This window comes from Embiotoca jacksoni, unplaced genomic scaffold (assembly GCF_022577435.1).
Source record: "Embiotoca jacksoni isolate LCO1_2020_lvr unplaced genomic scaffold, fEmbJac1.0.p SCAF_11, whole genome shotgun sequence".
In the NCBI taxonomy this organism is placed as follows: domain Eukaryota; kingdom Metazoa; phylum Chordata; class Actinopteri; family Embiotocidae; genus Embiotoca; species Embiotoca jacksoni.
Window position 1 is genome coordinate 13,999,833 of NW_027185241.1, and position 26,752 is coordinate 14,026,584.

Below are 26,752 nucleotides of genomic sequence, written 5' to 3' on the forward strand. Positions count from 1 at the left end.
GGCCAAACTAACAAAGCAAGGAAAGAACAGAACTGAATCTGTGAGCATGTACTAGGTTTATAGTTTTGTTTCGCAGAGTTGCGTTCATTGTAATGAAGAAGTATGTTATCCGGCATTATATGACTCTTTGATTTGTTTTTAATAGGTTTTAGAAGACAATCGCACAGAGGAGTGAGCTTTGTCTACACAAACAATTCATGTCACTCGATAAATTCATCGTACATTTGGCCATTAATGTATATTTGTGAAAATACCCAAAAACATAATTATACCAGTCTAACTGAGAAGTAAATGAAAACAGCATGTATGGTGGTGGTGTGTGTGTGTGTGTGTGTGTGTGTGTGTGTGTGTGTGTGTGTGTGTGTGTGTGTGTGTGTGTGTGTGTGTGTGTGTGTGTGTTTGCATGTGCTTCTGTGTGGGGAAGGGGGATGCGGGGGGGGGGGGGGGGGGGGTAAGAATGAAGGACAATACATCAGTAGACTGCTTATTCCTCCTTCCAACAATATACCTTTAAGAACAGTGTAGAAGACACAGAGTAATGCCCAGGAGTTCCCTAATGTCAAATCAATTTTAATTTAGAAGTAGCTTTAAGTCATGTCTGTGAAAGCAGCCTGCAGGATTAAAGAGATAACATGGTATGGTTTTAAAGCCTGTAAGACGCTTTTAAGAAGTGGCTGCATTCTTCAGTAGATAAGTATTCACAGTACTAAAGAAACTATGTGCAAATGGATCAAATGAACTTGACACATTGCTCCGTGCTGGATCGTATGGGGTGACGTCCATCAATAACCTGTTTTTCATTGTATTGTAGATTTGACACACAGGCTGATGAGACACTGGGAGGTCTGTTCATGACCTCCTTGAATCACAGGTTGAGTGATCGAAAGGTTTCCTAAAGTTCTGATCTTACACAGAACTATTCATGTACATGGTGATATAATAGATTTCATTTGAAGATGCCGTAAACAGGAGTATATAATCTTGAAATTATTGGATCTGAATTTATTTGGAACTAAAACACGAGGTCGAGAGAGAGAAACAAAATCACTTCTGAATCCACAGCCGATAAATCTGTCAGATCAACTATTAGCTCCCTGCAATGTCAGCATTAGATAAAAAAAAAAAAATGTACAGTGAGCGAGGGTGAAGGTCAAAGGACACGATCCCCCACACGACCGTGCTGTCACATCTAGTAAACGTTTGTCTGAAACAGCATTGACGTGTTTTTATGACCCTGGTCCCTGGCCTTGGGGCTTCTTGGTTAAGTGTCTGTGTGAGCTCATGTCTGACCTGCTTGAGAGGTTGAGCAGTTCGTGCTTGTCGGCGACTGTGGACTTGTCCTCCAGCTCCCACATCATCACGCTGATGAGGTGGGAGTTTTTGATGACAATGGGCACCTCCTCGAACATATGCTCAAAGCCAATGTTGGCCTTCTTCAAGCTGTGGAGAGAGAGATGGGGACATTAAAGGCAGACAGAGGCAGGAGATAAAGACATTTGTCTTTGACATGTCATAGTGGTTGTCTGTAGCATTTCCTGCCAGATATTATATATTACATCTTCACATTCAGGGCTCTCATTCTTTTTTTTACAGCGTACACGTGCTTCATTCAAACCATGGCAGAACCAACAAGGTGAGTGACAACTCAGGCAAACCAGGTACGATACCCATAATAATAAAATATGTAAAATTATGTTTACAAAGCAGGGTATAGTTATCCAGCCTTCTGTGGAATTCATTTATATTCCTGTCTTCATGTCTATTACTGTAAAAAAAAAATGTCCTTCTGACTTTTACACTGGAAAAATCTCATTAACATCCTGATGTGGATTTCAACACCACTGCCCAGCCCTGAGTGGAAACATTATCATTTCCTTCCTGAGACATTAAGTGATTTTAAGGGAATATCTTGCACGACTACATACATTTGATTTTCCAGGAGTGGAAAGGGTCTTTAGTTATCAGGCTCCTCTCGTGGAATCAGCTGCCTGCCTGTGTTATGGAGGCCAGCTCGCCCTTTAAGACAAAGCCTAAAACCTTCCTTTTTAATAAAGCTCATAAATATGGAAAGTTAAAATGACCTTCCCTTTGCGGCGCTCTCACTTGATCTCTAGGCATCGAACACTACCCCAAGTTGTTTTAAAATTTCAATTAATCATTACATTTTAGTGTTTAAGTTCCTTTGCTGTTCCCTTTTTTTCCCCTCTCTCGCTCTGACAATGATATTTTGATGAGGTTGTTTTTGTGTTTGTAAAGTGTATTGGGACCATGTAGCATGGTGAATTTGCTCTGCAATTAAAACTGAATTGAATTGAATAAAAGAGTGAGCATGACTTTAGTGAACATAACAAACGTAATGCCCAGAAAAATGTGGTTTTAGCTGATCGGTAGCCATTGTGAGCAAATTTTTAAGTGACTACAGAGTGGTTGGAGTTAGCAGTTGTTCTACTTTAAGTCATTTCCAGTCAATTCTTTTAAATATTTTTCCAAGGCAGAGATTCTCTGTTCTGCTTCTGGCTTATTTCCATGTTTTATTTATTGTTAGCATGTGCTGCTTCTTACTACCACAAAATTTGTAGTGCCCTGTTACCTCTTGCCATGCACTTGTCAGTAAATTGTACCTCAGCAGTATAAAAGTAAAATGAATGATAACGTTATCCAAGCTAGATCTTCATTTCTAAAAAAAAAAAAAAGGCTACGATAGGATCGACTGTCCGTATTGCCTCCCCAGAGTGATGTTAGACGCAGTAGCCTGTATGATTTTTTTTTACAAGGGCTATGCTGACTGGTCCACAAGGCATTGAGAGATTTTTTTTTAACCACCTCTTCTTTCTCCTCAGGAGCTAAAAGCTGCACCTCTTTGGCTGACAGCAGCCTGTTAGCACAAAACGGAACTTCAAACTTGGCCTAATGGCTCCCATAAATCTAATAACATTGACTGACTGCCTTGGTTCGGGCTGTCGCTTCTGCAGTGCATGGGCTACAAACTAATGTCTGTGTATATCTAATGTCGGGTTGTTAGATGCTTTGTGCTTGTTACGGGATCAATACACTCACGGCATTGATCTGGCATGTGCACCGTACCAAAAACAATGATGTTTAAATGATACTTGGTTCTGTAATAAACAGGGATGTGGAGGGAGCATCATTTGATTCTGATGAATTATTTTTGATAAATGTTGTGGTCTAAGTGGAGCATCACCTCAGGCAAACTTTAAGAGGAGACTGAGGAAATAGAAGTGAACAATGCTGCCTCAGGCTCTGAGCGGGGAGGACAAAAATCAGTGTGGATTACAGCAGTGCATAAGGAAAAAATCTATAATGATTGAATTACTGTTTGTTGAAGATGTTGGGACAATTATCAATCTGGAGGGCTATAAAATATTTCCTGCATACCGTGACCTTTTCCGAATGCCTGCTGAGTGATATAAAAAGGTGTGTATGAGGAAACCGAAGGACGGCACATTCTTAGGCAGGACCAACTGCTTTACCACACTGGACTTTGGCACACTTAATGCCATGCTCTTTCCAAAGTTGGGCCCCGCTGGACAAAGCCAAAGGTTGACTCCGCAGGCAGACTAATTTGAAGCTTCAGATTGTGTGCTCAAGTGGACACTATTGACCACTGGCTCCGCAGCCCAGTGGACTTGGAGGGCAGTTCAAAGGGATAGGTCTATTCAACACTCATCTATCCATCCCTTTCATTTCCAAGAGGTGCACAATATATGCAAGCTTATGTAACATCAAATACACCAACATGAAAGAGACAGATTTTTCTCCCCCTGCACATTATTGTAGAGAGGGAAAATGACTTTTGAAGTTTTGCATCTTTGGAAAAGAAAAAAAAACATTATTGATATTCAAATTTCTTGTCCATTCTGAAAATAATAGGATGGTGACAAGATTGCTGTAATGTGGGGATATTGTCCTCCCCTGCACTGAGCTGCCCTCTTTCAATCACAGGCTTATTGGGAACAGTGATAGCTACAGATTGGAGCCGTAATAAATCATAGGATCTAATGAAAAGCTGCAGAAATGAGAAGGATCCTGACTGTGGGCCAAACACAGTGGGTCAATAACAAAGCGTCTGGGAACAGAGACACAGAGGTCCAGAAACACAGAGGAAATGGAACAGAGAAATTAAATCATGCTGTTAAAATGTCCCGCTCACTGCAAATACACTTGCTTTTAGTGGATTTAAAAAAAAAAAAAAAAAAAAAATTAAAAAAAAATTAAAAATTAAAATAAAATTATATGTGGAGGTTTTGAATGGACAGCAAATGGATGCCTATGGGATTTCTCCATTGGGCTGCTATGCTTGCGTTTGTCTGAGCATGTGCACGAGTCCTCATGGCTGTGCTTATGTATGTATGAATAGATGCACGAGGACCACCCTGAACTGCCGGGGAAATAGTCCCCTCATTACGCTTGTTTTTAGCTGCAATTTAAAAGCAATTACGATAAGCCTCCGGGTCAGAAAATGCGTAAACATTCTACATTTGTTTGACGAGCAAGGGCGAGCTGATAAATCATCATCATCAGCATCCATCTCCAATTGCTACTAAATGCCTCCCCTGTGGATGCACGTGGCCGTATTTGTACCCATTGAATAAACAGAATTAAAAGAGTGAAAAGGTACAAACGGGGGCAGATGAGCTGCTTGTCTGTTCATTGCAGAATTACATTCTGTTCTATTAAATTGATTTGACAAACTGAGGAGTCAAAGGTAAAATGACATTTCCACAAACTAATTATTAAGATCAGCTCGGAGGATTGGCTCTGTCATCCAACACATTCCCACTTTCTGTTCTGCTACCTGCATAAAGACTAGGTGGGAAACAGGCCGACAGCCTCCAAACTACTGCCTACCCGAAATTTTAGTACTAAGCAGTGTGAGCCCATGTGGGTATTTATGTGCAAACAAAAATTGATTTGTGCATATCTGCATTTAATCAGGAAAGTAGTGCTGTTAGTGTCTTCCTGTGTGTTCTGCTACTCACCCCTCAGGTGTGAAATCTTTCTCTTTGCAGATCTCCATGAGTTTTGGGGTAAGCCTGTAGGCTTTGAGAGACAGGGAGCCCTGGGCCGTCTTTATGGGATCTGGAAGGAGAAAAAGACGAGTTGGAAAAAAGTAAAACGCTTGGGCCTTTAAATCTAATGCTTTGATTTCAACAAACAAAAATCAGGGCTTTTATTTTGTCGTTTCAATCACATTTACAAAATGATGAATCTTCTTGTTAATGTTAAGATTGTACAAAATATAAGACAGTAATGAATCAGTTCCATGTCAAGATGTTTCCATCACCTGCTGATATGCAAGGCTCTTGGTCTTAAGAGAGCACAGGTCAATACGGCTGTCTCACCAACCATTGGAAAAGTCAGAGGTTAAGTGCCTTGCTTAAGGGCACCTCGAAGAAAATCGAGTGAGGTGAGAATATTTATGTTCTGGCTCCCACATTTTCCCAGTTAACACTGGTTCTAGGTCCAAATCTTTTTTGAGCCCTTGGTCAACTGTTTCCAAAGTGTCTGCTTTAGGTCAAACACTGTTAATTTGATGCTGTTGTTCCCTCATAATCCAGTAGTCAGTCACTCTTTCTCCTTGTACAACATCCTAAGACAATATTCTAACTGTCTAATAGGACAGAACATATAATTTAACCGAAATATTTTTGCTCAAAAATCGTAATTTATGTCAGTGATGTATTGCACTAAGAACTCTATTTCCAACAATTCGACCATTTGCTTAAGATGTTGTTGAACTAAAAGCCTAATGATGACGAAACTGAGATTTCTCAAGCTCTTTTGGTAATTCTCTTGCCGATAAGCAAAACCAAACTTAACTACTATATCTGCAAATGGAACTTAGCGTGACATGACAGCAGTAATAATTATGCTTCTCTCCCATGCAGGAAATACAGGGATTTTGGGTCGATGGTGGGTATTGCATAGTGCAGGCACATACTGCCATAGTATATGTGACTATGGCTGCACACTGTCCTCACTCAAAATTAAAGCAGTTTCTAGCAGCCTTATTTTTACACATGCAAAAAGGGTCAAGTTATTTTTTACAAAAACAGAACCAAGTCTAACAGATCTGAAAACACACATGGCATACAAAAGGGGAAATAAGCTTAGCAATAAGGGTGCTGGCTGTAAAGGAGCTACCATAAAAAGCAATGTGGAAATGCACAGTACCTCTTATCTGAGCCTTTACTTGATTTATTTTGTCAGTTAATAATTTCTCTGTAGTTTTAAGATGAAAAACTTAATTCCAGTACAGGCTTACCAAGCTGAACAGGTACAAAAGGGGGCAGATGAGCTACCTGTCTGTTCATTGCAGAATTACATTCTGTTCTATTAAATTGATTTGACAAACTGAGGAGTCAAAGGTAAAATGACATTTCCACAAACTAATTATTGAGATCAGCTCGGAGGATTGGCTCTGTCGTCCCAACACATTCCCACTTCCTGTTCTGCTACCTGCATAAAGACTAGGTGGGAAACAGGCCGACAGCCTCCAAACTACTGTCTACTCGAAATTTTAGTGAAACGGATTTCCTACCCAACTGTGACAAGCCATTTGCCTACAGCTTAGCCAATCCTGTAAAAGACTGACAGTTGACAGCCAATTTCAGCTTGTGCTGGCCATCTCCACTGACAACAGCACTGCATTAAAAAATTACTCTCCTATATCCATAGGAAGGTTTCTCACTGAATTCAATTCCTGCATGATCAAGCTTGAATTACACATAAACTTACACATATCTTTTCCTGCGAAAAAAAACATTCGTCTCTGCATGGGACGTTCATATTATATCATACATTAGTTATGTTGGTCAATATGCAATCAGCGGCCATAGAAAACAAAGAGGAGTCTTAAGGTTTAAGATTTGTATGCAAAGGCCAAGAAGGCACCAAACCTCGATAAGCAACACTGCACAAAGTAAATTCTAGGAGAGGTGCCTGCTGGACCTTCAGCATAAAGGACCTGCAGTGGAGGAGTTACAGATGAAGATCAGATATTTACTGATAGCCCAAAAAAGTACATCAAAATCAGTGCATTCAAACTTTCAGGTTCTGCTTGTTCCCTCTCCAAAATCAAGAATTCAGGCTGTCAAATTAGAGAAGATATCGCAGGATGAGGCTTGAACTATTTTACATCTGAAGTAAACTGGTCTCGTCTTATCTTTGAATTCAGCTTTATGAACTGTGATCCATTTACTTTAAAAAAAAAAAAAAAAAAAGAAAAAAAAAAAGAAAAGAAGATGAACCAGCTCAAAGAAATTTACCTCAGATAATCAAACAGAATATTCAGTTCTGCATGACACTAACAACCAGCATCACTTAAAAGTTTGCCTCTAATGAGATTCCAAGCTCAAACAGTTGTACTTCACATTATAAGCCTGGACCTGCACACAGCTGCTGCTGGTCAGCTCTGCATACGTCCATCTTCACCTCTTCAACTGTTCACCTCACGGAGGAAAATTGTCATCGTGGTGAACACATTTAACCAGTAGGTTTCACGGCCCGCTCTCATTCTAAGATGTCTTTGGACGGAAGCCATCAACTCGCCAGTTATCCACCTGATCGATTCATTCATTGGCATAAAATGACCGGTGAACTAATGACAGAGAGAACAAAAAATAAATCAATTTGCTTTGCCTTTGACTTTAAACAGATATTGTCAATTCCTTTGAGGTGCTTTGATCCGTTAAGCGCTGCATTATTGATTGACATTAACAGGAGCCCTCGGTTAGAATTACAAAGGGCTGCCTGCTTTCCTGCTGAGTGGCTGGACTAGATCACAGGGTTACATATGTAAAATGGTTAAAATTAATCTTTGTCTATCCTGGATTTGCACTGGAGAACTTGACGACCCTGAAGTGATTTTGGAGAGACACAGAAGGGCAGGATGAGTTCCTTTGTGTTCCCTCACACTCCCCATCCCTTACACATTGATGAAATTCAAAGCCGTTTTCATTTTTGGAAATGATGTTTTCGTTTGTTGCCTCTCTTGATTTGAAGTTACAAACACGGAGCCCTTTTAATCAAAGACTGTGATTTCAGGTCAGTGAGCTCATAAGTCTTTTTGTGTCGCCCTGGCTCGACTTTACTCTTATTTTTAGGTTTATAAACCCGAGGGAGGAAATTGAAGTGGGCAGAAAATACTATCTCGACACAATCTGGCATTTTGACAGTGTCCATATTTGATTACATGTCTTCAGCTTGGAAAAGTCTGTGATGTGTGAGTCATCATTTGAGCATCAAAAACTGGCATTAAAAAATAAGAGCAGGGACGATTTATTGGTTGGCACATTTTATAAGCCAATACTGTCATATAGCAGATAAATCTGTATTGGTGTATATATATATTGACTGACATGAAGATTTGTTTTGAAAAACATAATGCAGAAAAAAAGAGTTTAAGGAAATTGAGATTGTTCTCGTCGAGTTTTATACCCAGTCAAGTTTACTGTTTCAATGCAATGATGTCATTTTGGCCATTCAAATTTAGTGTTGAACTGCAATATATGCTGCCTACATATGTTTGTCACAAGTGTTTGATAACCAAATTCCAGCAGATAAATTGATGACATAATACTTTTTCTTTCCTAAAATCGGTAGCGACCCCAAAAATCCAGTATCTATTGGGATTAAATAAAGAACGGCAGTATTCTGACAAAAAAACAATTGTCTACCATTTTTTTGTAATGTAGCTACTCACAAACAAGAGCGTGACTGCAACTGGATTTGTGGGGCCAGTGTCGATACAAATATAAGGAGCCAATACAAATACCCCAAATATACATGCATATTCTATTTATATAATGGCAATGTGCTTATCAAACACTTTTCCCACGTGACAAAGGTAGGTAATGTAGGCAGGATATTTTACAGTTTTTCGTCCACACTGACATCAGTGTACTGAAACGGTAAACAGGACAGATAATCTATTGATTATAACTATATATAAAAACACAAAATAAACTATTTCTAAAATACGCCAAGCATCTTTTTGTGCATTATCTGTCAAATAAAATAATTCTCATATCAGTGCATATCAGCCAACAGATACACTGATACCGATACATATCTGTTCATGGCCAATATCGGCAGATGACTGGCCGGTTGATGTCAGTCGGCTCGATAAGATACTGCCTCTAAACTCTGTGACCACTTGGCATGCTGATAAATTATTACATTCAGAAACAGAGGAGTTGAAATGAACACTAAGTAGTGACAGCTTTTAATTTTCTCTCATGTAGATTTTAATACCTCTGTCATTTGAAAGCTTACACCATCTGGAGTGGCATTTGTGGTGCAGCAGTTACAGGCAGTTCTTAAAGGTTTGCACTCAGCGGTACATGCAGACACATGGTGTTGCGTTTGTGGCTACCAGCTACTTTGTTAATCCCGTTTATTTCCCTTTTTCTGCTTGTCCGTGCCGTCTTCTGCTGTGGGGCTGCAGACTGACGTGCAATCTCCACGACCCAGGCATCAGCACAATTCATTGTGGGGGCATAAAGTCGGTTCTGCAGCACCACCAATGCGTCCTTCTACCGCGTTTAACGAAGGCTATATACATCAGACTTTGTGTAACGTGACATTGTTGCAGATGTATACAAAAAAAAAACACTTCTCTATAAATATTCTTCAAGCTCTTCAGTCTATTTAAAATGTACTTTATGACAATGTAGATACCCGTGGAAATTTATCTTGAAACGAAAGTCTAATTCTAACCGTCTTGATGGTTAGAATTAGATTGTTTTTTTAAACATCTGTGCTTACCTCAACAGATCTCTTCCTACATCTGTCAGACTGATTTATTGCTGAGACTCTCTGAATGTGAACCACAGCAGAATATCTTAAGACTTCCTAGTGGCACTCCTATTCTTAGCAACCTATGGATTAAAGAGACTTAATTTGACCTATGGTTGTTTAATCATGGCTGAAACCTGAATGACAATGGAGCATTAAGGACCGTAATCAGCTCCCATGTAGAGGCGCCATTTAAGGAAAACAGATCATGACCCTGTGTCCTGAATCTGAACAAGTTGTTGTGATTTCTGGCCTGGGGTTGGTCTTTACTTTGTTTCAGGAGGATTTTACATTTCAAGATACTTTATGGAGGTAAATAGTAGATCTGAACTGGTTGTCTGTTGGATCCATTTCCCATCACTCTGTACCTCTTTCATTAGTGGTCACCTGAATGGCTGAATGGTTATGTAACAGGGGAACAATGCAGCAGTAGATCTTCCTTCTACTTTCTGGGTTTTTTTTTTGCCAATAAAACATATCCTTGTCATGGTAGCAATAGATTGACCAAGAATTAGTCCAGCCCATCTGACCTTTGCCTGTGCCGACTAATGGTTGAACCTATCTTAACTATTCAAACACACCTAATCAACACGGGCTCGTATTTTGTCGTCCGACTCGCGTTATGCAGGATGTTGGTGTAAAACATGCCATCGGCTATTTCAGTCAATGTTGTTTTCATTTTCTTTTATCTATGCAATATCGTTTTCAAAACAGCAACAACATTCGTGGCAACCAACAGAAATGACTCATTTTGACCAAGATTTGTTCATGTGCAAAGGTTCTGTTCACTGATTTCAGTGAACCTCCATTACTTATCTTCAAAAAAGTGTGTTTATACACTAAATATACAGTACACATAAAAATATTATCGTACAATATCGGAATTTCTTTTATGTACTAATATCTGTAACGACTCAAAAATAATCCTGTATCTGTCAGGCTTTAGTTTAAAAAAAAAATACAAAAGAGCCATAGTGTTTCTTTTCCATACACCATAATGAAACATGGGTCCAGTCAGAGCATCCTCCAGTGCTGGCACAGTGAGGTGGAGAATGGTCTGGCTACAGAGACTACATTTTATGTAACCACTGAACTAAAATTGACAGTCAATTCCTTTTCACCATACAAACGTCTTAATTATGTCAATAATTAAAGAATACTAACTGGCTTGGTGTAACATCACAAACCAAACTTGTCATTTGTAATGTGCTTTATCATGGTATCAATTAAACTCCACGATTTGATGTGTTCACATGGACAAACTTTTCGACTGACAATACAGTGTGAAAATGCCCCATTTAGGTCTAATATGTTAAAAAAAAAAAAAAAAAAGAAACTTGATCAAACAGTTTACTGTGTAGGACTACTCACCATAGATGAGTACAACTGACTCTTCAATGGCGTGTTGGTAGCTGAACTGAGAGTCGAGCAGGGCTCGGCTGACAAAGGAGCCGTAGTAGGTGGACTGGTACCATCCCACATGCAGATGGTCAATATTGACGTGACGCAGGGAACGCATCATCTCCATCTGGTACTGGACTAGAGGCAGAGAGAGAAATAGAGACAGAGTGAGGCAAGGAAAGACAAAATAATAATTCAGAATGAATTTCATTGCGATCTTCTTTCTTTTGTGTGTGTGTGTGTGGGGGGGGGGGGTCTGTGAATATCTGGTCTCCATCTGGAACTGGACACGGTGTACGAACAGAGAGGGAGATGGAGAAAGGGAGAGGATGTGAGAACATTCAAAATGTGGTGAAAAATAATGAGCAACAAGGATGTGAAGGACAAATGCAGTGAAACTGAGAAAAACAAAAGGCTTCATCTTCTGTTCTCAAGTGCTCGCGGTGGATATTTCTAAAACAAACATCGGCTGGAACACCAGTCAGCCTTCCTTATGTCAGTAAATACATCCTGGTGGGGAGAAACGGCTGGAAAGATACACAGAGAGGCTTCAGCTACTGGAGGGAATGGGAGATACATTACGGGGGGAGCATTTCATTACAGCGGACACATCCAGAGGACGAGCAGCCACAAATACAAACAACCTGCCTCGCCGACTGTAAGTAGCAGTCAAATCCAGCCGGCAAAACAGTATCTCTATGTAGGCTAGCCTGGAGGAGGCTGATAAATCAGGCTGTGATTGGGCAGCTGCAGCCCCCGAGACTCCAGCCTGTAGAGCACATCCCTCTCCTGCTGGGGGCCGGTAACAACAACAAACTGGAGAGGTGGAAAAGAGGAATGGTGGAAAGCAAAGACAGGAAGGTGTAGGACACTGGAAGGAGAGAGGTGTTACAGAGGGAGAAAGGAAGAGAAATAAGAGGGGACACATAAGAACATGAGGGGGAAAAGGTAAAGAGGAAAAAAGGGGTATTGAGTGAAGAAAAGTGTCCCCTTATTACAAGGGTGACACTTCTCCTTTGGCTTCTGTCAAATGGCCTGAATTTCGACCCCTGGTGGTGATGTTATGTAAAGCAGGGTGCAACCTTAGTCAAATTATGTTAACATTTCTTTTGGTCCCTTGTGGGCATTCGTCCTCCCACAGATCATGTCACACTCTGACAAAGACTCTTTTGAGGATCAGTAAATTTCTCACTCACACTCACGCTTCCTGCGGCACGAGACAAAAAACAAATGGCAATGTTCAGCTCACAATCAAACTCCTGCAAGAGTGCAGCCCTGAGGAGCCTCTTCCCCCTGACAATAACATCACACTGAAATTCAACATCTGAATCGGAGCACTGGATGGAGACAGACGGGGACAGTGGTCCTATTCACGGCCCGTCCTGCAGGGATGGACTGGATGTAACAATCTACCCTTTTAATCTACCCTCTTGTGTGGTGATGGAGATGGTCAGAGACAAAAGCAAGCGGAGCAAATGGGTGGGTGTGGGTGGGGTTGAGGGGGGGAGGGTAGGAGAGGATTGGGGGAAGATATGGTACATGAGGGGGAAGAGAGATATTTTAGATGGTGTAGCAATTCTGGGACAAACCACAGGAGGAGGAGGAGGAGAAGGTATCAGGTGGCGTCTGGCACTGAGCATGAGTTTCTTAGCTGTGATTGTTAAGCACAGTCACCAACCCACAACAGATGTGTGCGTATATCATATTTCATTGACAAAAAAAATAAAAGCTGGTGAGAGAAGATTCATGTTTGTAGTTCTGTTTCTGTAGTGACAAATAAGAAGTAGGTGAGGATTAAACCACAGAGTGGGAGAGACAAGTAACAGAAGAGGCAAAAGACGGGAGTATGAGGAAGGGACAGAGTGGATGTGACGGACCGAGAGGAAGTCTGTTGCAGAGCAGCTCTGCCCAGGGACAGGCCATCACACTCCGAGACACAGAGCTCAATGGAGAAGCAACCACTGTATCTGTTTCTGCACCTCTATGCCTATCAGTATGGGTGCTTACCTCTCAGCCGCCACTGATGCGTATACCTGCACCGAGACCCTATCATTAGCAGAGAAATTGTGCACAAAGTGATCTGTCTCTGAAGCAACAGCTGAAGGTTGGAGGATTGACAACAGAGGAAGGGAAAGCAATCAGCCATCTCTCCTCCCTTATCCAGCCGGCAACTCTCTTTCGACTTCTCTATAACCGCAGTGTGTGAACATCGTGATAAGCAGCGTCCAAATGGTTTGCTTTAGAATTTTTTTTTTTTAAAGAAGAACATTACTTTTACACTATTTCTGTATTTGAACACAACGTTCTGTTCATTGCAAATGTATTTCATAGCTTTGCTCTAAAATAAGGCAACTGTGGAATATCTAAGTATACTTTACAAATTTGAAGCAGCATTAAATAAGGCATATTTTTTTGTTATGACTTGCTAGAAGCTAAAACTCATAATAAATTAAAAGTGTAATTTCCAAATAATTAATAAATCGTAAAAGTTAATCCTCGAAACAGTTAAAGGAAGTGAGGATTGTCACTTTACACTCTCCTGCCCTGGTAAATTCTAGTAAGTGCAACAAACTCCTGTCTTGCCTTTTTATTAACCCGCTAGTCTAAAACTATGTATTCGGAGAAACTTTGTCATTTCCTTCATCTGATGTCACAGTTTGCATTGACAAGTGATGTCTGTGTTTTCTTTTAAAGTGAAAAACATTGCTCTGGGGAAGGTTATGAAATAATTTTACTAAAGGAGGGTTAACTCCAAGGAAATATTGGTCTCTACAGTATTTTCACAGGGCTTACAGGTCAAATGAGCAGCAAAGAGCTACCAAGTGACCAAGAGCCTGGAGGGCACGAAGACAAGAGAGATTCTTGGCACAAATGAAAGACCCTTCTGCAGGAACGGCAACATGTAACTCTCCAGAGGTCATTTTCTAATTTGTTGGGGATGGTGGTTGGGTGAATGGATGAGGTTCCTCTCAAATAAAAATATTCCTATTTGGATTATTGTATTTTGAGGTACGATTTATGTGGTACTTAGATATTGTCCCTAAACGTGCAGCTGAAGGTTACAGTACATTAACCTCATATCCATGACCTTTCAGCATTATTACATTAACAGTTACACTCGAGTTTCCTTTGTTTTGATCATATTTCCATAGTGTGATAATACTGTACATATTTTTTTTTTTAAATTAAAAATAAAAAAATCTGACAACTTTCTATCAGCCAACATTAAGGTTTTACTATTTGTGCTGCAGCAGCTCTTCTAGGGATGAGACCACACGGGCAGCTACCGCTCCCCATGCGCATTAATGAGCCTTTCCTCGGTTCACTGGTTGTCCTTCCTTGAACCACTTTTGATAGATATAAAGGTATTCAATGCATGAATGTAAAATCAGGATATACATGTTGTAGTTAGTTCCAGTGGAGCTGTTTTAAACTATTGTGTCCAACTGCAACTAATGATTATCTTTATTATGGATTAATCTGCATGTGTGTGATGGCAGTAGAATTTAACTGGCAGTCAAGGAGGACAAGAGATGCAGTCGGTGCCATTTGTTTTCCCCAATACCAATAATGAGCAATTGTAAATGGTATGATAACCGAGATACCGGTATGCTGCTGCAACCAGAGTACTAACCGCTGCATATCGGAAACTTCCCACAATGCTTCGATCTCGTCTAACCCTCACAGTTTGGTCTTTTTCTTTAGATTCTTTTGCTTATCAATCTTTTCCAACTTTCCACACATCAACTTGAAGAAGTGCAGTTAATTTGCTGCCCAATATATATTCCACCCCCAGATAGGTGCCATTCTAATAAGATAATCAATGTTATTTACTTTACTTGTCACTGGGTTAATGTGGCTGATCGATAAATATTATACTGTAAATATAAATAAAAGACTGACTTAGTCTTGACCCATCTGGAAGACACTCAGATTCAATAAGGAACTGGAGCAGACAGACAGACTGACAAACAAACTGCCGCATGCTGCACTCAGATGGCTGAATAAGACAGCAGGCCAGCCGGCTCACAGATCTAGTACAACGCACAGAGCCTTGTGGATGCCACGGGATCATTACCTTATTTATTCATAATGAAATATAACAGTGGGGGGAAAAGAATAGCAGACCAAACTGTGTGACCATCTCAGGTGTGTATACTCCACAATATATTGAAGTAGTAAAGCCTCTGGAGATCTCACAATCTGTGGAGACAATTATTTTTATAGCTGTATAATCTCTTACCGGTAACAAAAACCTTTTCAAATCTTTTTATAGATAAAGACCTCTAAAGAAAATAGTACAAACAGAGAAAAAAACACTCATTAGACTTTGTAATAACAAAATGTTTGCTATTTTTGTCCTAATGAGTGACCAGTTAATTACTCCATGCTTCTTCTTTTTTTTTTTTTTTAATAATCAGTGCATCAACTGACTAATTTTGTTTAAGTTAGAAATCACCTTTAAGACGGAAGATAATGAAAACAGGCAAAGTAACAACCACCTGGAGGAAAAACAAAATATAATAGGACGGTCTGTGTTGTGGTTTGAGCAATCTAAATGATGATAGATGGATGAATGGTTTCTGCTCCTTCAACTACCATTGAGATGAAGGTGACCTCAAGTAAAGCACTTCACCTGCACAGCAACCACAGATCAAAGATGCCCGAATGAAAGAGAAGCAGCATGCTGATCAACGTGAGAAAAGATATTCGGAGAATTGTCTTTGAGGAAGAAAAAGCTAACAATACATAATGGATATCTGTGCTATTCCCAGAGCTGGGTATTCAATTTAAGAAAAAGAAAATTACATGAAATATTATGGGACAAATCTTTCGTTTTCTTGCAGTTACGAGGGGCAGAGCTACGATTACCAGATATCCCCTAAAGACCTGCAGACTATCAGAAGATGCTATCATTTACTGATGTCCCCTAAATGACTTGCATAGTATCTCCAAACACTACAATTTACCCATGTCCTTAGGGGACACCCCACGAGCTTTTGCTAAACGGCAAAATGTTCTGACAATAACTAAACACCTCACACGCCATCAATGAACACGACAATTTTCTGACGTTAACTAAATGTCTCAGGCTGCACACACGAGAGCCTCCAGTTACTGCAGCTCACACAACTGGTGGATTGGCAGGAATGGGGCCAAACATCTGTTTGAAAAGAGGGAAATAAGGCAGCCTAATGTAAAATTGATTTTGTTTGAAAGCAAGTGATGTTATCTACGTGAGCCCCTCAAATATTGATGCTGATGCAATTTACTACTATGTAAATGTAGCAAAAGTTATACATCTTAAAACCAAAAGATGTTGGTGTGGCTGTGGCCTCGGTATCCAATTTTGGTATCGAGTGACAAGACATATTTTTAGACTCAATGGTATCAAAGCAGTTCAATTGGTGGCATAAAAATAGCATAAGTTCAGTGACTCTTCCTTCTTTCATTTTTCTAACACCGAAATGGTTACATTAAAACCATACTTTTGTGTAGTTCATGACCAGGAACAAAAAAATCAGGTCCCACCATGACAGGCTAGTTTAGACACCCTTAGTGTGGTCTTTTCAAAAAAGTGACAGAAACAGGACTCCCTATTGTTGCATTACCAGGGCAGCCAGTGATATTCTGTGGACATAACGGCAGCATTAGCCTGAGAACAGCCAATTTAACAATATCATCAAGGCACAGAGGTGCGGGCGTGAGCCACCGTTTGCTATTCCTCACTCATTTCTGCTGCCCCGCCGCCTCGCCTATCAATCAATCTGGGTCCTGCGGCCAGACGGGGGAATGAGTCTGCCCATTCCCTCGGTGCTGTGTGATATTGTGTGTGTGTGTGTGTGTGTGTGTGTGTGTGTGTGTGTGTGTGTGTGTGTGTGTGTAAGACGGAGACAAAGTAATTGTGCGTTTAAAGGAGTGTGTGTGAAACCATGAGTTCAGCTGGGAAAACAGAAAATGGAGAAAGAAGCAGGACGTGATGCTGAGTGGGAGAACGAGAATGTGCGTGTGTGTGTGTGTGTGTGTGTGTGTGTGTGTGTGTGTGTGTGTGTGTGTGTGTGTGTATACGCATGGTGGTGGTGGTGGTGGTGGGGGGGGGGGGGAATAAACCCCTCTCCTTGGGCAGTAATGTTAAGAGTCATAATCACCAAGGCACTACAGTAGTGTGTGTGTATGTGTCTCTGCCATAAACTAGACATATAGTCCATACTCTAATACTCAATGACACAAGAGGTGAACTGCATTGGACATCGTAAGCTGCTGCAGGCCACAACATGTCAGCGTTGGTAGCGAGCTGTGTGTGAGTGTGTACGTGTCTGTGAATGTGAGGATGCGCGTATCTGTGTGTCACAACACATTCTAATCACCACCGTGACAGGCTCACGGGGCCTTGCCTGGAAAGTCTGCTGTGGTTTAGTGCGCGCACGCTCACGCACAATCAGACCTCTGTTGAAAATAACCCGGTTAACATTTTGCTCCAGTGTTTCTGCATGCCAGTTCTGACCCACAATCCTCTGTCATATCGACTGAAATCCAAGAGAGTTGATGGTGATTCATCCAGTTGCAATTTGCAAAAGGAAGAAAAGGAGGCAATACAAAAAAGAAGTGCAGAAGTGTATCACTCGCTCCAAACACCATCCCTTTTTCTTTTTACTTTAAAGGTTGCGCTACGGATATGACCAAGAGGGTTCAAAATAACAAAGTAATATGTCCAAATTGTATGCACACTACATGCAACGGTAAATACTTTGCAAGGGTGTCTGCAACATATATCAATGGTTTGTTGTATTTGCCAGTTGTGCTCCGTGGTGAGCAAACCAGGCTCATCTTGGCATTTCATAAATACTTCAGAGCCAAAAGAAAAACAAAACAAATGTTTAAGTACATTATTGTTTAAAGACACTTTAATCTACCCGTGTTTTGTGAAGTGAAGAAAGGTGTACTTCTACAGCTGCTCCATTTCTTTCCCTCCATTTTACCCTCAGGACCCAACACACCTACCTTTATTTAACGAGTCCACACTCTTGACCAATTCATCCAACACAGCTGCCAACCCACTTTTACTCAGCACTCTATTCTGACAGTCATTTACTTGGCAGCGCAGACGCCAGGGTGATTTGTAAGGTAAAACCAGAGTGGTTCTGGCCCTCTGTGACATTTATTCTGCAGTTTTCTTTAAAAGATTCTGTGGCGAGCACTGACAATTTTATAACTACACCTGGCTTTACTTTACCCCAAATACAACCGAATAAAACACCACATGCATCCGTGTCTACTATAAAGAACAAAGGAAATCCAATTGTTTGTAGGTTTTAAGATTGGTTGCCTGTTCTGCCTTGTTGTTCCACAGCTGCCTTCCTGTTTACTCATCCTCGCTACTCCCCTGGATTCCTAAACGGGAGCGGGGACTGTCTGATGAATTCAATGCACTTTTCTCCCCTTATGTGTCCATTACAAATCACTGGTGACCTGTAGAGTCCCAAACTCCTGAGCACGTTGTGTTTCACCGATGACTTGTGCAGTTTTGGGTCTATATAATTCATTTTGGACAGAAAAGCTCTATTCTCATGTGCTGAAATGTGATCACGCTAAAAGAGAAAATGATGTCTCCGCAATAACTGGAAAGAACAAAGTGTTATTCTCAAAGATACTTCAGACGTGATGTCATCAAAAGCACTGCTTTGTCTGTACTCTGCACCCATGAAGTGTGATGGAGGCAAAATCCATAATGTTATCAACCCGCTCTCTCCCCCACGCTGACCATGTGGAACAATAGTATAGGAATATATTGTCTCCTCCATGAACAGCCACTGAAGATACACGCTTCAACAAGTTGCCAGGTTGTCTAAAGTTACATTTGTTTGGTTGAGTTTCTTTTGTCCCGCTGGCACAATACAATATGCCAATTAAGCCTTGAGCTAACAAACATTACCCCTGAGCGAGCGCTACCTACGCAAGCCTTGGATTGATTTATTTTCTCAATCTCTTTCACTGTCTCTCTCAAGCAAACAATCATCACTTCCTCTTCCAGCCAGCAACACACACACACACACACACACACACACAGAGAGAGAGAGAAAGCAGCTCTTGTTAAGCAGATATACAGCATGATGGTGGCAATTCAAATAATGTTAATAGTTAGCTTGCAGTAAAGTAACTATTAAATGTAATGTCAGCCACAAGTATTAGATAAATAGTGAGAAAGTAAGTAGTAATAAGGTAGATTCTCAAAAGGCAGCGTGGATAAAAGAGGACCTGACTTCATCTGACAACACTGAGAGGGTACAGAAACAACAAGAACAGGCAGGAAACGGTGGTGTAGCTACAGTATCAGCATGACAACACAGCCACAAGATTAATGAGGATGACTGCTCAGCATCATTGTGATAAACATGAGAGACAGTCACAGAGAGGTGCCAAGAGGAGAAGTGAAGGGAGGCCAAGAGGAGAAAGGTTGAAAAGTGCGAGGAGGGGAAAGAAGGAGAGAGCACACTAATCAACAGTGTGTGTGTGTGTGTGTGTGTGTGTGTGTGTGTGTGTGTGTGTGTGTGTGTGTGTGTGTGTGTGTGTGTGTGTGTGTGTGTGTGTGTGTGTGTGTGTGTGTGTGTGAGAGAGAGAGAGAGAGAGAGAGATATGGCACAACAAGAGAGCGCTGACCTGTGACACGAATATTGATCACCAAGGATGTGAAGAGGAGAAAATGATGAGTCATGTGGCGACCTTGCCCATTAAATTATAAGTCATTTAATGAATAATAATTATTATCAAATGATGTCCTTAATGTGGTTTAACACACTTTTGCTCGAGTGACAGCTCAGGAAAGTGAAAGTTTAAAACAAGTTGACTGTCAAACTATGACACCGAGGTTGTCTCTAAACGCTATTTCATTTTCAAATCACCATTTCAAGCACACCGACTCTTTGAACACATTTTAATGGGACTGTCACCCTGGACAGGTGGAGCCTGGCAGGCCAATCAATATTTCTCAGCATCATGCTAATGTGCATGCTTCCGTTTAGGGGCACTTTATTGTACAGATGAACAATAAATGTATAATCATTGCTGTTAATTTGCGCAGCTAATCATCAACACCACCATAATAACTGCAGGAAATGTACCACTGATGTTGGGTCACTTCCTGTGTGTCACAATGCTCGTGTTCCTGCAGACAGACTGCATCTCGGTGACAAACACGAAGTCCAGGCATTCCTTCCTTCACTTCGTCTAAAAAGAAAAGAGGACAAACACTTTCTTTCTATGTGTTGTCAAGGTCGGCTTGTGCTGATGCAAGCGAGCAGATAGCTTGTCCTTCTGTCGCTGCGTTTTGTCCGTCTGTGCGTTCGTCTGTCTGAAGGAGGGAGCGGTGATGAATGTGCAACTTGTCGGGAAGTAAATGGTGGTATCGAGTTGCGGTCTGGTCCGGGGTGTCGGGAGAGGCGCAAGGCTAATTTTCAACAGCGAGGCTATAATGGGATGTGTGTGCCGAGATGCGAGCGTGTCTGTGCGCGCCCACCTCCGTCCATGTTCCACCTGGCACAGTGGATTAGGTGCAATTAATCTTAGTTAAGCAAACCCTGCGGAGAGCTGCTGCCCTTCCACGCGCATGTACGCACACACAGACACGCGCATGTACGCACACACACACACACAGGCAGACGCGCATTTCTGCACACAGACACGCGCAGGTACGCGCACACAGACGCTTGCATGTACGCACACAGACACGCACGCGTCGCCACAAACGGGCACACAAACACACAATGATGCGCTGGTGCACAAGAGCGGGAGAGCGTAGTGAGACAGCAGCTTTGTGACATAACACGCAGGCGAGTTCACCATATGCACATTTGACTGCGCCGGTTGTTACAGGGCTTTTGTTTTGATAGCAGGGACGGGGAGATGACGTGGACGGGGAAATGGCGTGCGTGCGCTCACATCTACGCTGGTTTGTTTTTGGATTGGAAAAAAAAAAAAAAACACGACAAAGTTTTACTTGATCTCCTTGTCAAATCTTCGTTTAACTGCATGCATGTACGCAAGACGGGGGAACTGAAGAGTGTGTATGTGTGGCACTGAGGCCAATACAATCCATTTAAACTGTATCAGCTATTACACACGAGAGACAGGCCCTGAAATACCAGCACAGCATTCAAATCAATAACTCACTGAAATAAGACTGCAAAGGAAATTTAAAAATTCAAAATTTAAGCATAATTTTGACAAATAACCTTATTGCTTTGATCATTCTTATTAAACTCTACATTACATCTTCCTAAATATAATAAATGATCCCTCATCTCTCCACCGGCTACAGCAGGTTCAGCAGTAGCACTAATGTATTCACAGGTGGAGGTAGTTTTGCTTCTCATACAGGACTCCGTGTCTATGTCGGGGCTGTTAATTGCAGCGCCATCCACATCGTTTGTCTCAACCAAATCCCACGTGGCCTCACCTGCAATGAAAAAAAAAATTACAACTATCAGACCTGCATGAGTGAACACGGCCCCATCTGTGATTAACAGAGTGGAACAGGGAGAGGAAATCTTTCACACGCTGAGGAAGTAAAAGTCCTCTTCATCTTCTGCTTCCTCCGAGGCTTGGATGAGCATGAGGGTTGAATTGTTGCTATAAAAGCTGAGCAGTGAGGTTAAGCCAGGTTCAGACCACACAAATTCAGCCCGATTCTGATACTATTTCATCATCCCTGACACATTTCCTAGTGCCAGGCCCTAATATGAATAGTGTGAACGACAAACGGGCCTTGTGTTGACATCATGCAAGAAGAGCGACGCGGCATTCGCGACACCCCAACGAAAACACTAGCATGTCAGAGGTGTTTGTTTTTACCTGCCTAGTTTGACAACGTTTTCCTTCACATTGACCAACAGGATAACAAAGTGTTCACTGGTATGTATTTGTAAACATGGCAAAAGGACCATTTCCATCACACAGTGCCCGTGTCGACAACTTCTTGATCCTCCTCACCGACCACACAAAAACTCAAACGTGAACCATGATTGGTCCGGGTCACTCGAAGTGTCGTCAGTCTTCAGACAAGGCAAGAAGTTACGCCACTTTGATCGTCTAATCGGACAGAGTTACCATACTGAAAGACAAATGCATCATGTAGTCTGAGCCCAGTCTTAAAGAAAGTCAGAATTAAGCTCTTACAATACTGATCGATTGGTATTATTTGTTTCCTGTAATAACAAACAGTTGCTAAAAGATTAAACGAATAAAATAGTTTAGGAGACTATTGTCTTGCCCTATTTCCTTTGTTTTTGCTGATGCCTGTTCATAATGTGTTACTTAGGCTCCAGTGGAACATGTGCAGTGCTGTGAGATTAGATGCTACGGTACAAAAACAAGACAAACACGCAAAGACTCCTGCAACTGTCAGAAAGTATTGAGTGGAACTCCTTTAGAAACATAAACTAGAACGTAGCGCAGTGAAAACTCTGCCAGGTAAAGCCAGCATGTCTTAAGTCTGTTCCTCATCAGCTTTGTCAAAGGCTGCGGTTTTCAAGTTTTGATGGTATTTGTTGAGTTTACAGGAAAAATCTCTCCCTGTTACTTTCTGTGTGGGTATACGTGCAGCAAACGGCGGGATGGAGAGTCAGTGTATGTATATGTGTGCGTGTCTGAGTAAAATTGGAAACAATTCCCAGTGCACATTAAATGGCATTTTCCCCATCCCCAGTTTCCTGCTCCATCTTTTACTTGTTACTTTGCACCAGCGTCTCTCTCTCTCGCCCATCTTCTCCTGTTTCTCTTCTGCTCTCATTTTCCCTCATAACTTTTGCCTTCTCCATTGCCTCCCCATCCTTCCAGCTCACTCCTGCCATCCTCAGCCCCCCCATTTCTCTCATCCTTGTCACATCCTCTTCTACTTCTTACAGCCCACCCGTCTGCAGTAATGCAGTCTGACCCTTTCCACACGCACAAAATTTAATGTGGGCCACAGTCGTGATGAGACAAAGGAGCGGATGAATAAAACAGTGGAACTGATGGCGATAGTGACGGCACCCGGGGGACTCACACTCTTGATTTATAACGCCAGGTGAGGATTCAAAATCAGATACGGACCCGGCTCGCTGCTAACAGCCCGTCTCAGATCTACGCTACAGTCAGAGGGAGCGATAGAGATCAAGAGAGAGGAAGAGACAACGGGCTCAGGAAAAGACCAAGGTACCCCCCAAAACCTACATTGCAGACCAGGTATTATCTTTAATGTTTGTTTGTTTATATATCTATATATCTATCTATCGATCGATCGATAGATAGATATATATATAGATATATAAACAAACAGATCGATCGATAGATAGATCTATTTATCCACACAAACAATCAAAACCTTTTGTTCTGCTAACTGATACAAGCTTGTCCAGACTGCTGTGGAAATTGTAAAACATTAGGTCAGATCTCACCACTGCTTGTGTGCATGTGCGTAGTTGTCTTTTTGCTAATATATTTGTCTTTTGTGCATCCGTGACAAACTCAGAAGGCTTGTGCTTAAATACCTTTTGTGCCAATAAGAACGTAACGGACAAAGCAAAACTTGTGTGGGGAAACTTGTTTTTTCCTGTTTCTCTGAATGCCTTTAGTTGCTGTGTGGTTGAGTTTATAAGGGTCTGACATTCCTCAGAATAGGCCCAAAGTATCCGTAGGAATAATTTAACCATTGTTCCGAGCACACTCGCTGCCTTTTGGGTGCTGTTCTGGGGTTTTAGTCTGGTGTTGTTGTTTTTTTGTGAACTTTTAAAGCGAGAGAAGATCACATTTTATAGTTACATATATATATATAGATAGATAGATCTATATATCTATCTATATATGTCTATAGATATATAGATAGATATATCCAAGTGATTTCTAATTAGCCTTGCTGAGGGAGAGCAAGGAAAAACAGAGGAAATCAATTTCCCATTTGGGGCAGGTAGAGTGATCTATTGAAGGGCTAACCCCAAGGCAGATCTTATCTGAATGGGAAAGCACCTACTTTTGACACAACACAAACACGCAGGCCTCACCGCATACTGAATAGTGTGTTTACCTAAAGAAGTGGCGATCATGGCAGAGGCGTTTTGAATCCTCCTGACTTCAATTAACCCGCCGTGAACACGTCTGCCACCGACGACAATTAAAGCTCCAAAAACCAAGGACTAACCTTGCAGACCGTGCTGCAGGAAGGCGCTGATGTAATTGCCCCTAATTAGCTCTGTTTGTGTTTTCACTTCCTTTGCTTTGTCCATACTTTAAGAAAATGATAAATTATATTTTAGTCGTTTCTTTTGTTTACAAACATCACCTACAGTGGACACTTTTCATTTGAGCATGGTCTCAACAATTTTCGTGATAATGTTTGGTCTCAAACTGCGTCGTTACAATCTTACATCCTTAAAAGCTGCAACACACCTTAGTTATACTTTAAGAAAATTATTAATTCATTTTTTTGGGATCCCTTCACGTAATCCTTAAAAGCAAAACAGTTTTTGAGAAACTCTCCTTCAAGGTGTAAAATAATCAAGTCTTGTGAAGTTTTCTCTAAAAAAAAACAACAACTTTTCTTTCAACTGGTTTATTAAAATTTCAGTAGTTTATTATATTCATTAAAAGCAAAACCACATACTTGATTCCCTCCATAATACTCATGAGCACCTCTGAACTATCGACTAAAACAGCACTTCAGGAGCTGGGCAGGATTGGTCCAAGCGCACTTCAGTCTGGCTTTAAATGTCAAATTGGGTTTCTTCAATATTACAAAGACCTGGCTAGCTTTCGCTTATAAATAATAGAAACATCTGCTAAAGACCAAAAAGGTCATCAGAAAATGAAGGGAAGGGCAAGGAGACTACAATCATAGTACATTTCAAGAGAAGGAGAATATTCTGTGGAGGACTGTTAGATGGACAGTGATGGATGAAGAAGAGCTAAAAGAATGTGAAGCAGATGCTACTGCGTTCCTGCCAGCCACAGTTAAAACAGAGCAGAAGATTGCCTCAACATTAAATAAGAATCGCATCCACCCACAGCGGTTTTCTCTCTAACAGCAACATTGACGCTTAGCAAAAATTGAAATTAAATGAAAGTCTATCCAGAACATTTCCTTGGTGCTGTCTGATGAGAGACGGTGCCTATTATAGTCTTTTAGAGTGGAGCGAAGAATGTCAAAGGGACAGTTTTCATTGCACTTCATGGTAAATTATCAAGCTTCATTTGTTTGTGTTGCACCGATGCAACTTTGACAGAACAAGCACCTGTTCTGTTGAATAGATCAGCCGACACAAGTAGCTCACCTCACTTTGGGTCTTACCATGTCCATTTTGAGACTTGACGTTTTCGACAAGCCAGTTTGGAACATCCTAAAGTAAGAAGACAGACTTACCAACTTCCAAGAAGTAGAAAACTGCAATCTCTATATATCCCTTTTCCCCCACATTAGTAAATAAGCTAATAAGAGTAAATTTCCAAGACCATGACATGTTCATGTCCCCCCCCCCCCCCCCTCCCGCCCCCCCCCCCCACACACACACAGGTTGCGTTAGATTTTAGACAGACTTGAACTCACCCTTCCCTTCGTTTTAGTGCTTTTTAGCGTGGGCAGATCTCCCTCACAGGGAGGCATGTTCTTTATCTCACAGCCCAATCGTGTTCACCGCAATCTGAAGTTATGCAGCTAATTGGTAGGCTGAGTAATTCAAAGAGTGGCAGCAGGAGCGACACCAAAAACAAATGAACTGAAAAGAGGGTGCCAATCAGTAAAAACAAAATCAACCTCGTTAATGACTACAGGTTGTTTACACATCAACAGTAACTTTCTGGGCTCCTCCTAATTAAGTGTCTTGTTAGAAGTGAGAGTGGCTCCAACCCTGCTACATGTTGTCCTGTCAAATGTCCAACTGAAATACTCCTTGGCTCAGAGAAGACCATCATGTGCTGTCTGACTGGGCCTGCCCGCAAAAACACATCTCTAATTGCTGAATCGGGGCACTTCACAAAACAAGCATCTTTAAAACTTGTTTGTCTCACCAGCCTGACAACTGGTCACATTATGCAGGCAGCCCTGACCACCTTGGCATGGGGCAGCTCGATAGTCAGAAGGAAAGACTGGGCAGTTTAAAAATCACTTTCAATAGGGAAAAAACATACAACACGCATGTAATAAATTATAAGAACAATACAGAACTATATCTTATCCTCGATTGAACCATACAGGCACTACATCAAAAGCCAAATTGCAGCCAAAATTTCAAGGGCAAACCATTTTTGTAATCACTGTGGTTCCCTTTACTCTAGCGAGGGCATTCCTTTAAATCAGAGACCCAATGATGAATTACTCCTAATATTCAGTTTTCTTGGCATTTCCATCGATGCTGCTCTTCCCAAAAAGAAACTTAAAACTCATTGCTGACCATCTATGTACACAACTTTCATAAAATCAAAATGCTCCATTTCTGGGACATAAATACCCCAGCAGGACATTTTGTTGGGTGCTTACATCATTTCTGTCTCCAACAGTATATTTTTT

At 41.3% G+C, this 26,752-nt stretch overlaps 1 protein-coding gene across 1 annotated transcript in view; it reads right to left on the bottom strand.

The window, feature by feature from the left end:
* Positions 1 to 26,752, bottom strand: part of LOC138194478 (eukaryotic translation initiation factor 3 subunit H) — a 53,954-nt gene that overhangs the window by 13,707 nt on the left and 13,495 nt on the right. Inside the window, exons 3-5 of the mRNA XM_069143249.1 lie at positions 11,191 to 11,358; positions 5,001 to 5,100; positions 1,291 to 1,440 (exon numbers count right to left, since the gene is read on the bottom strand). Coding sequence (XP_068999350.1) covers positions 1,291 to 1,440; positions 5,001 to 5,100; positions 11,191 to 11,358 — 418 coding nt within the window. The remainder of the gene's footprint in view (positions 1 to 1,290; positions 1,441 to 5,000; positions 5,101 to 11,190; positions 11,359 to 26,752) is intronic.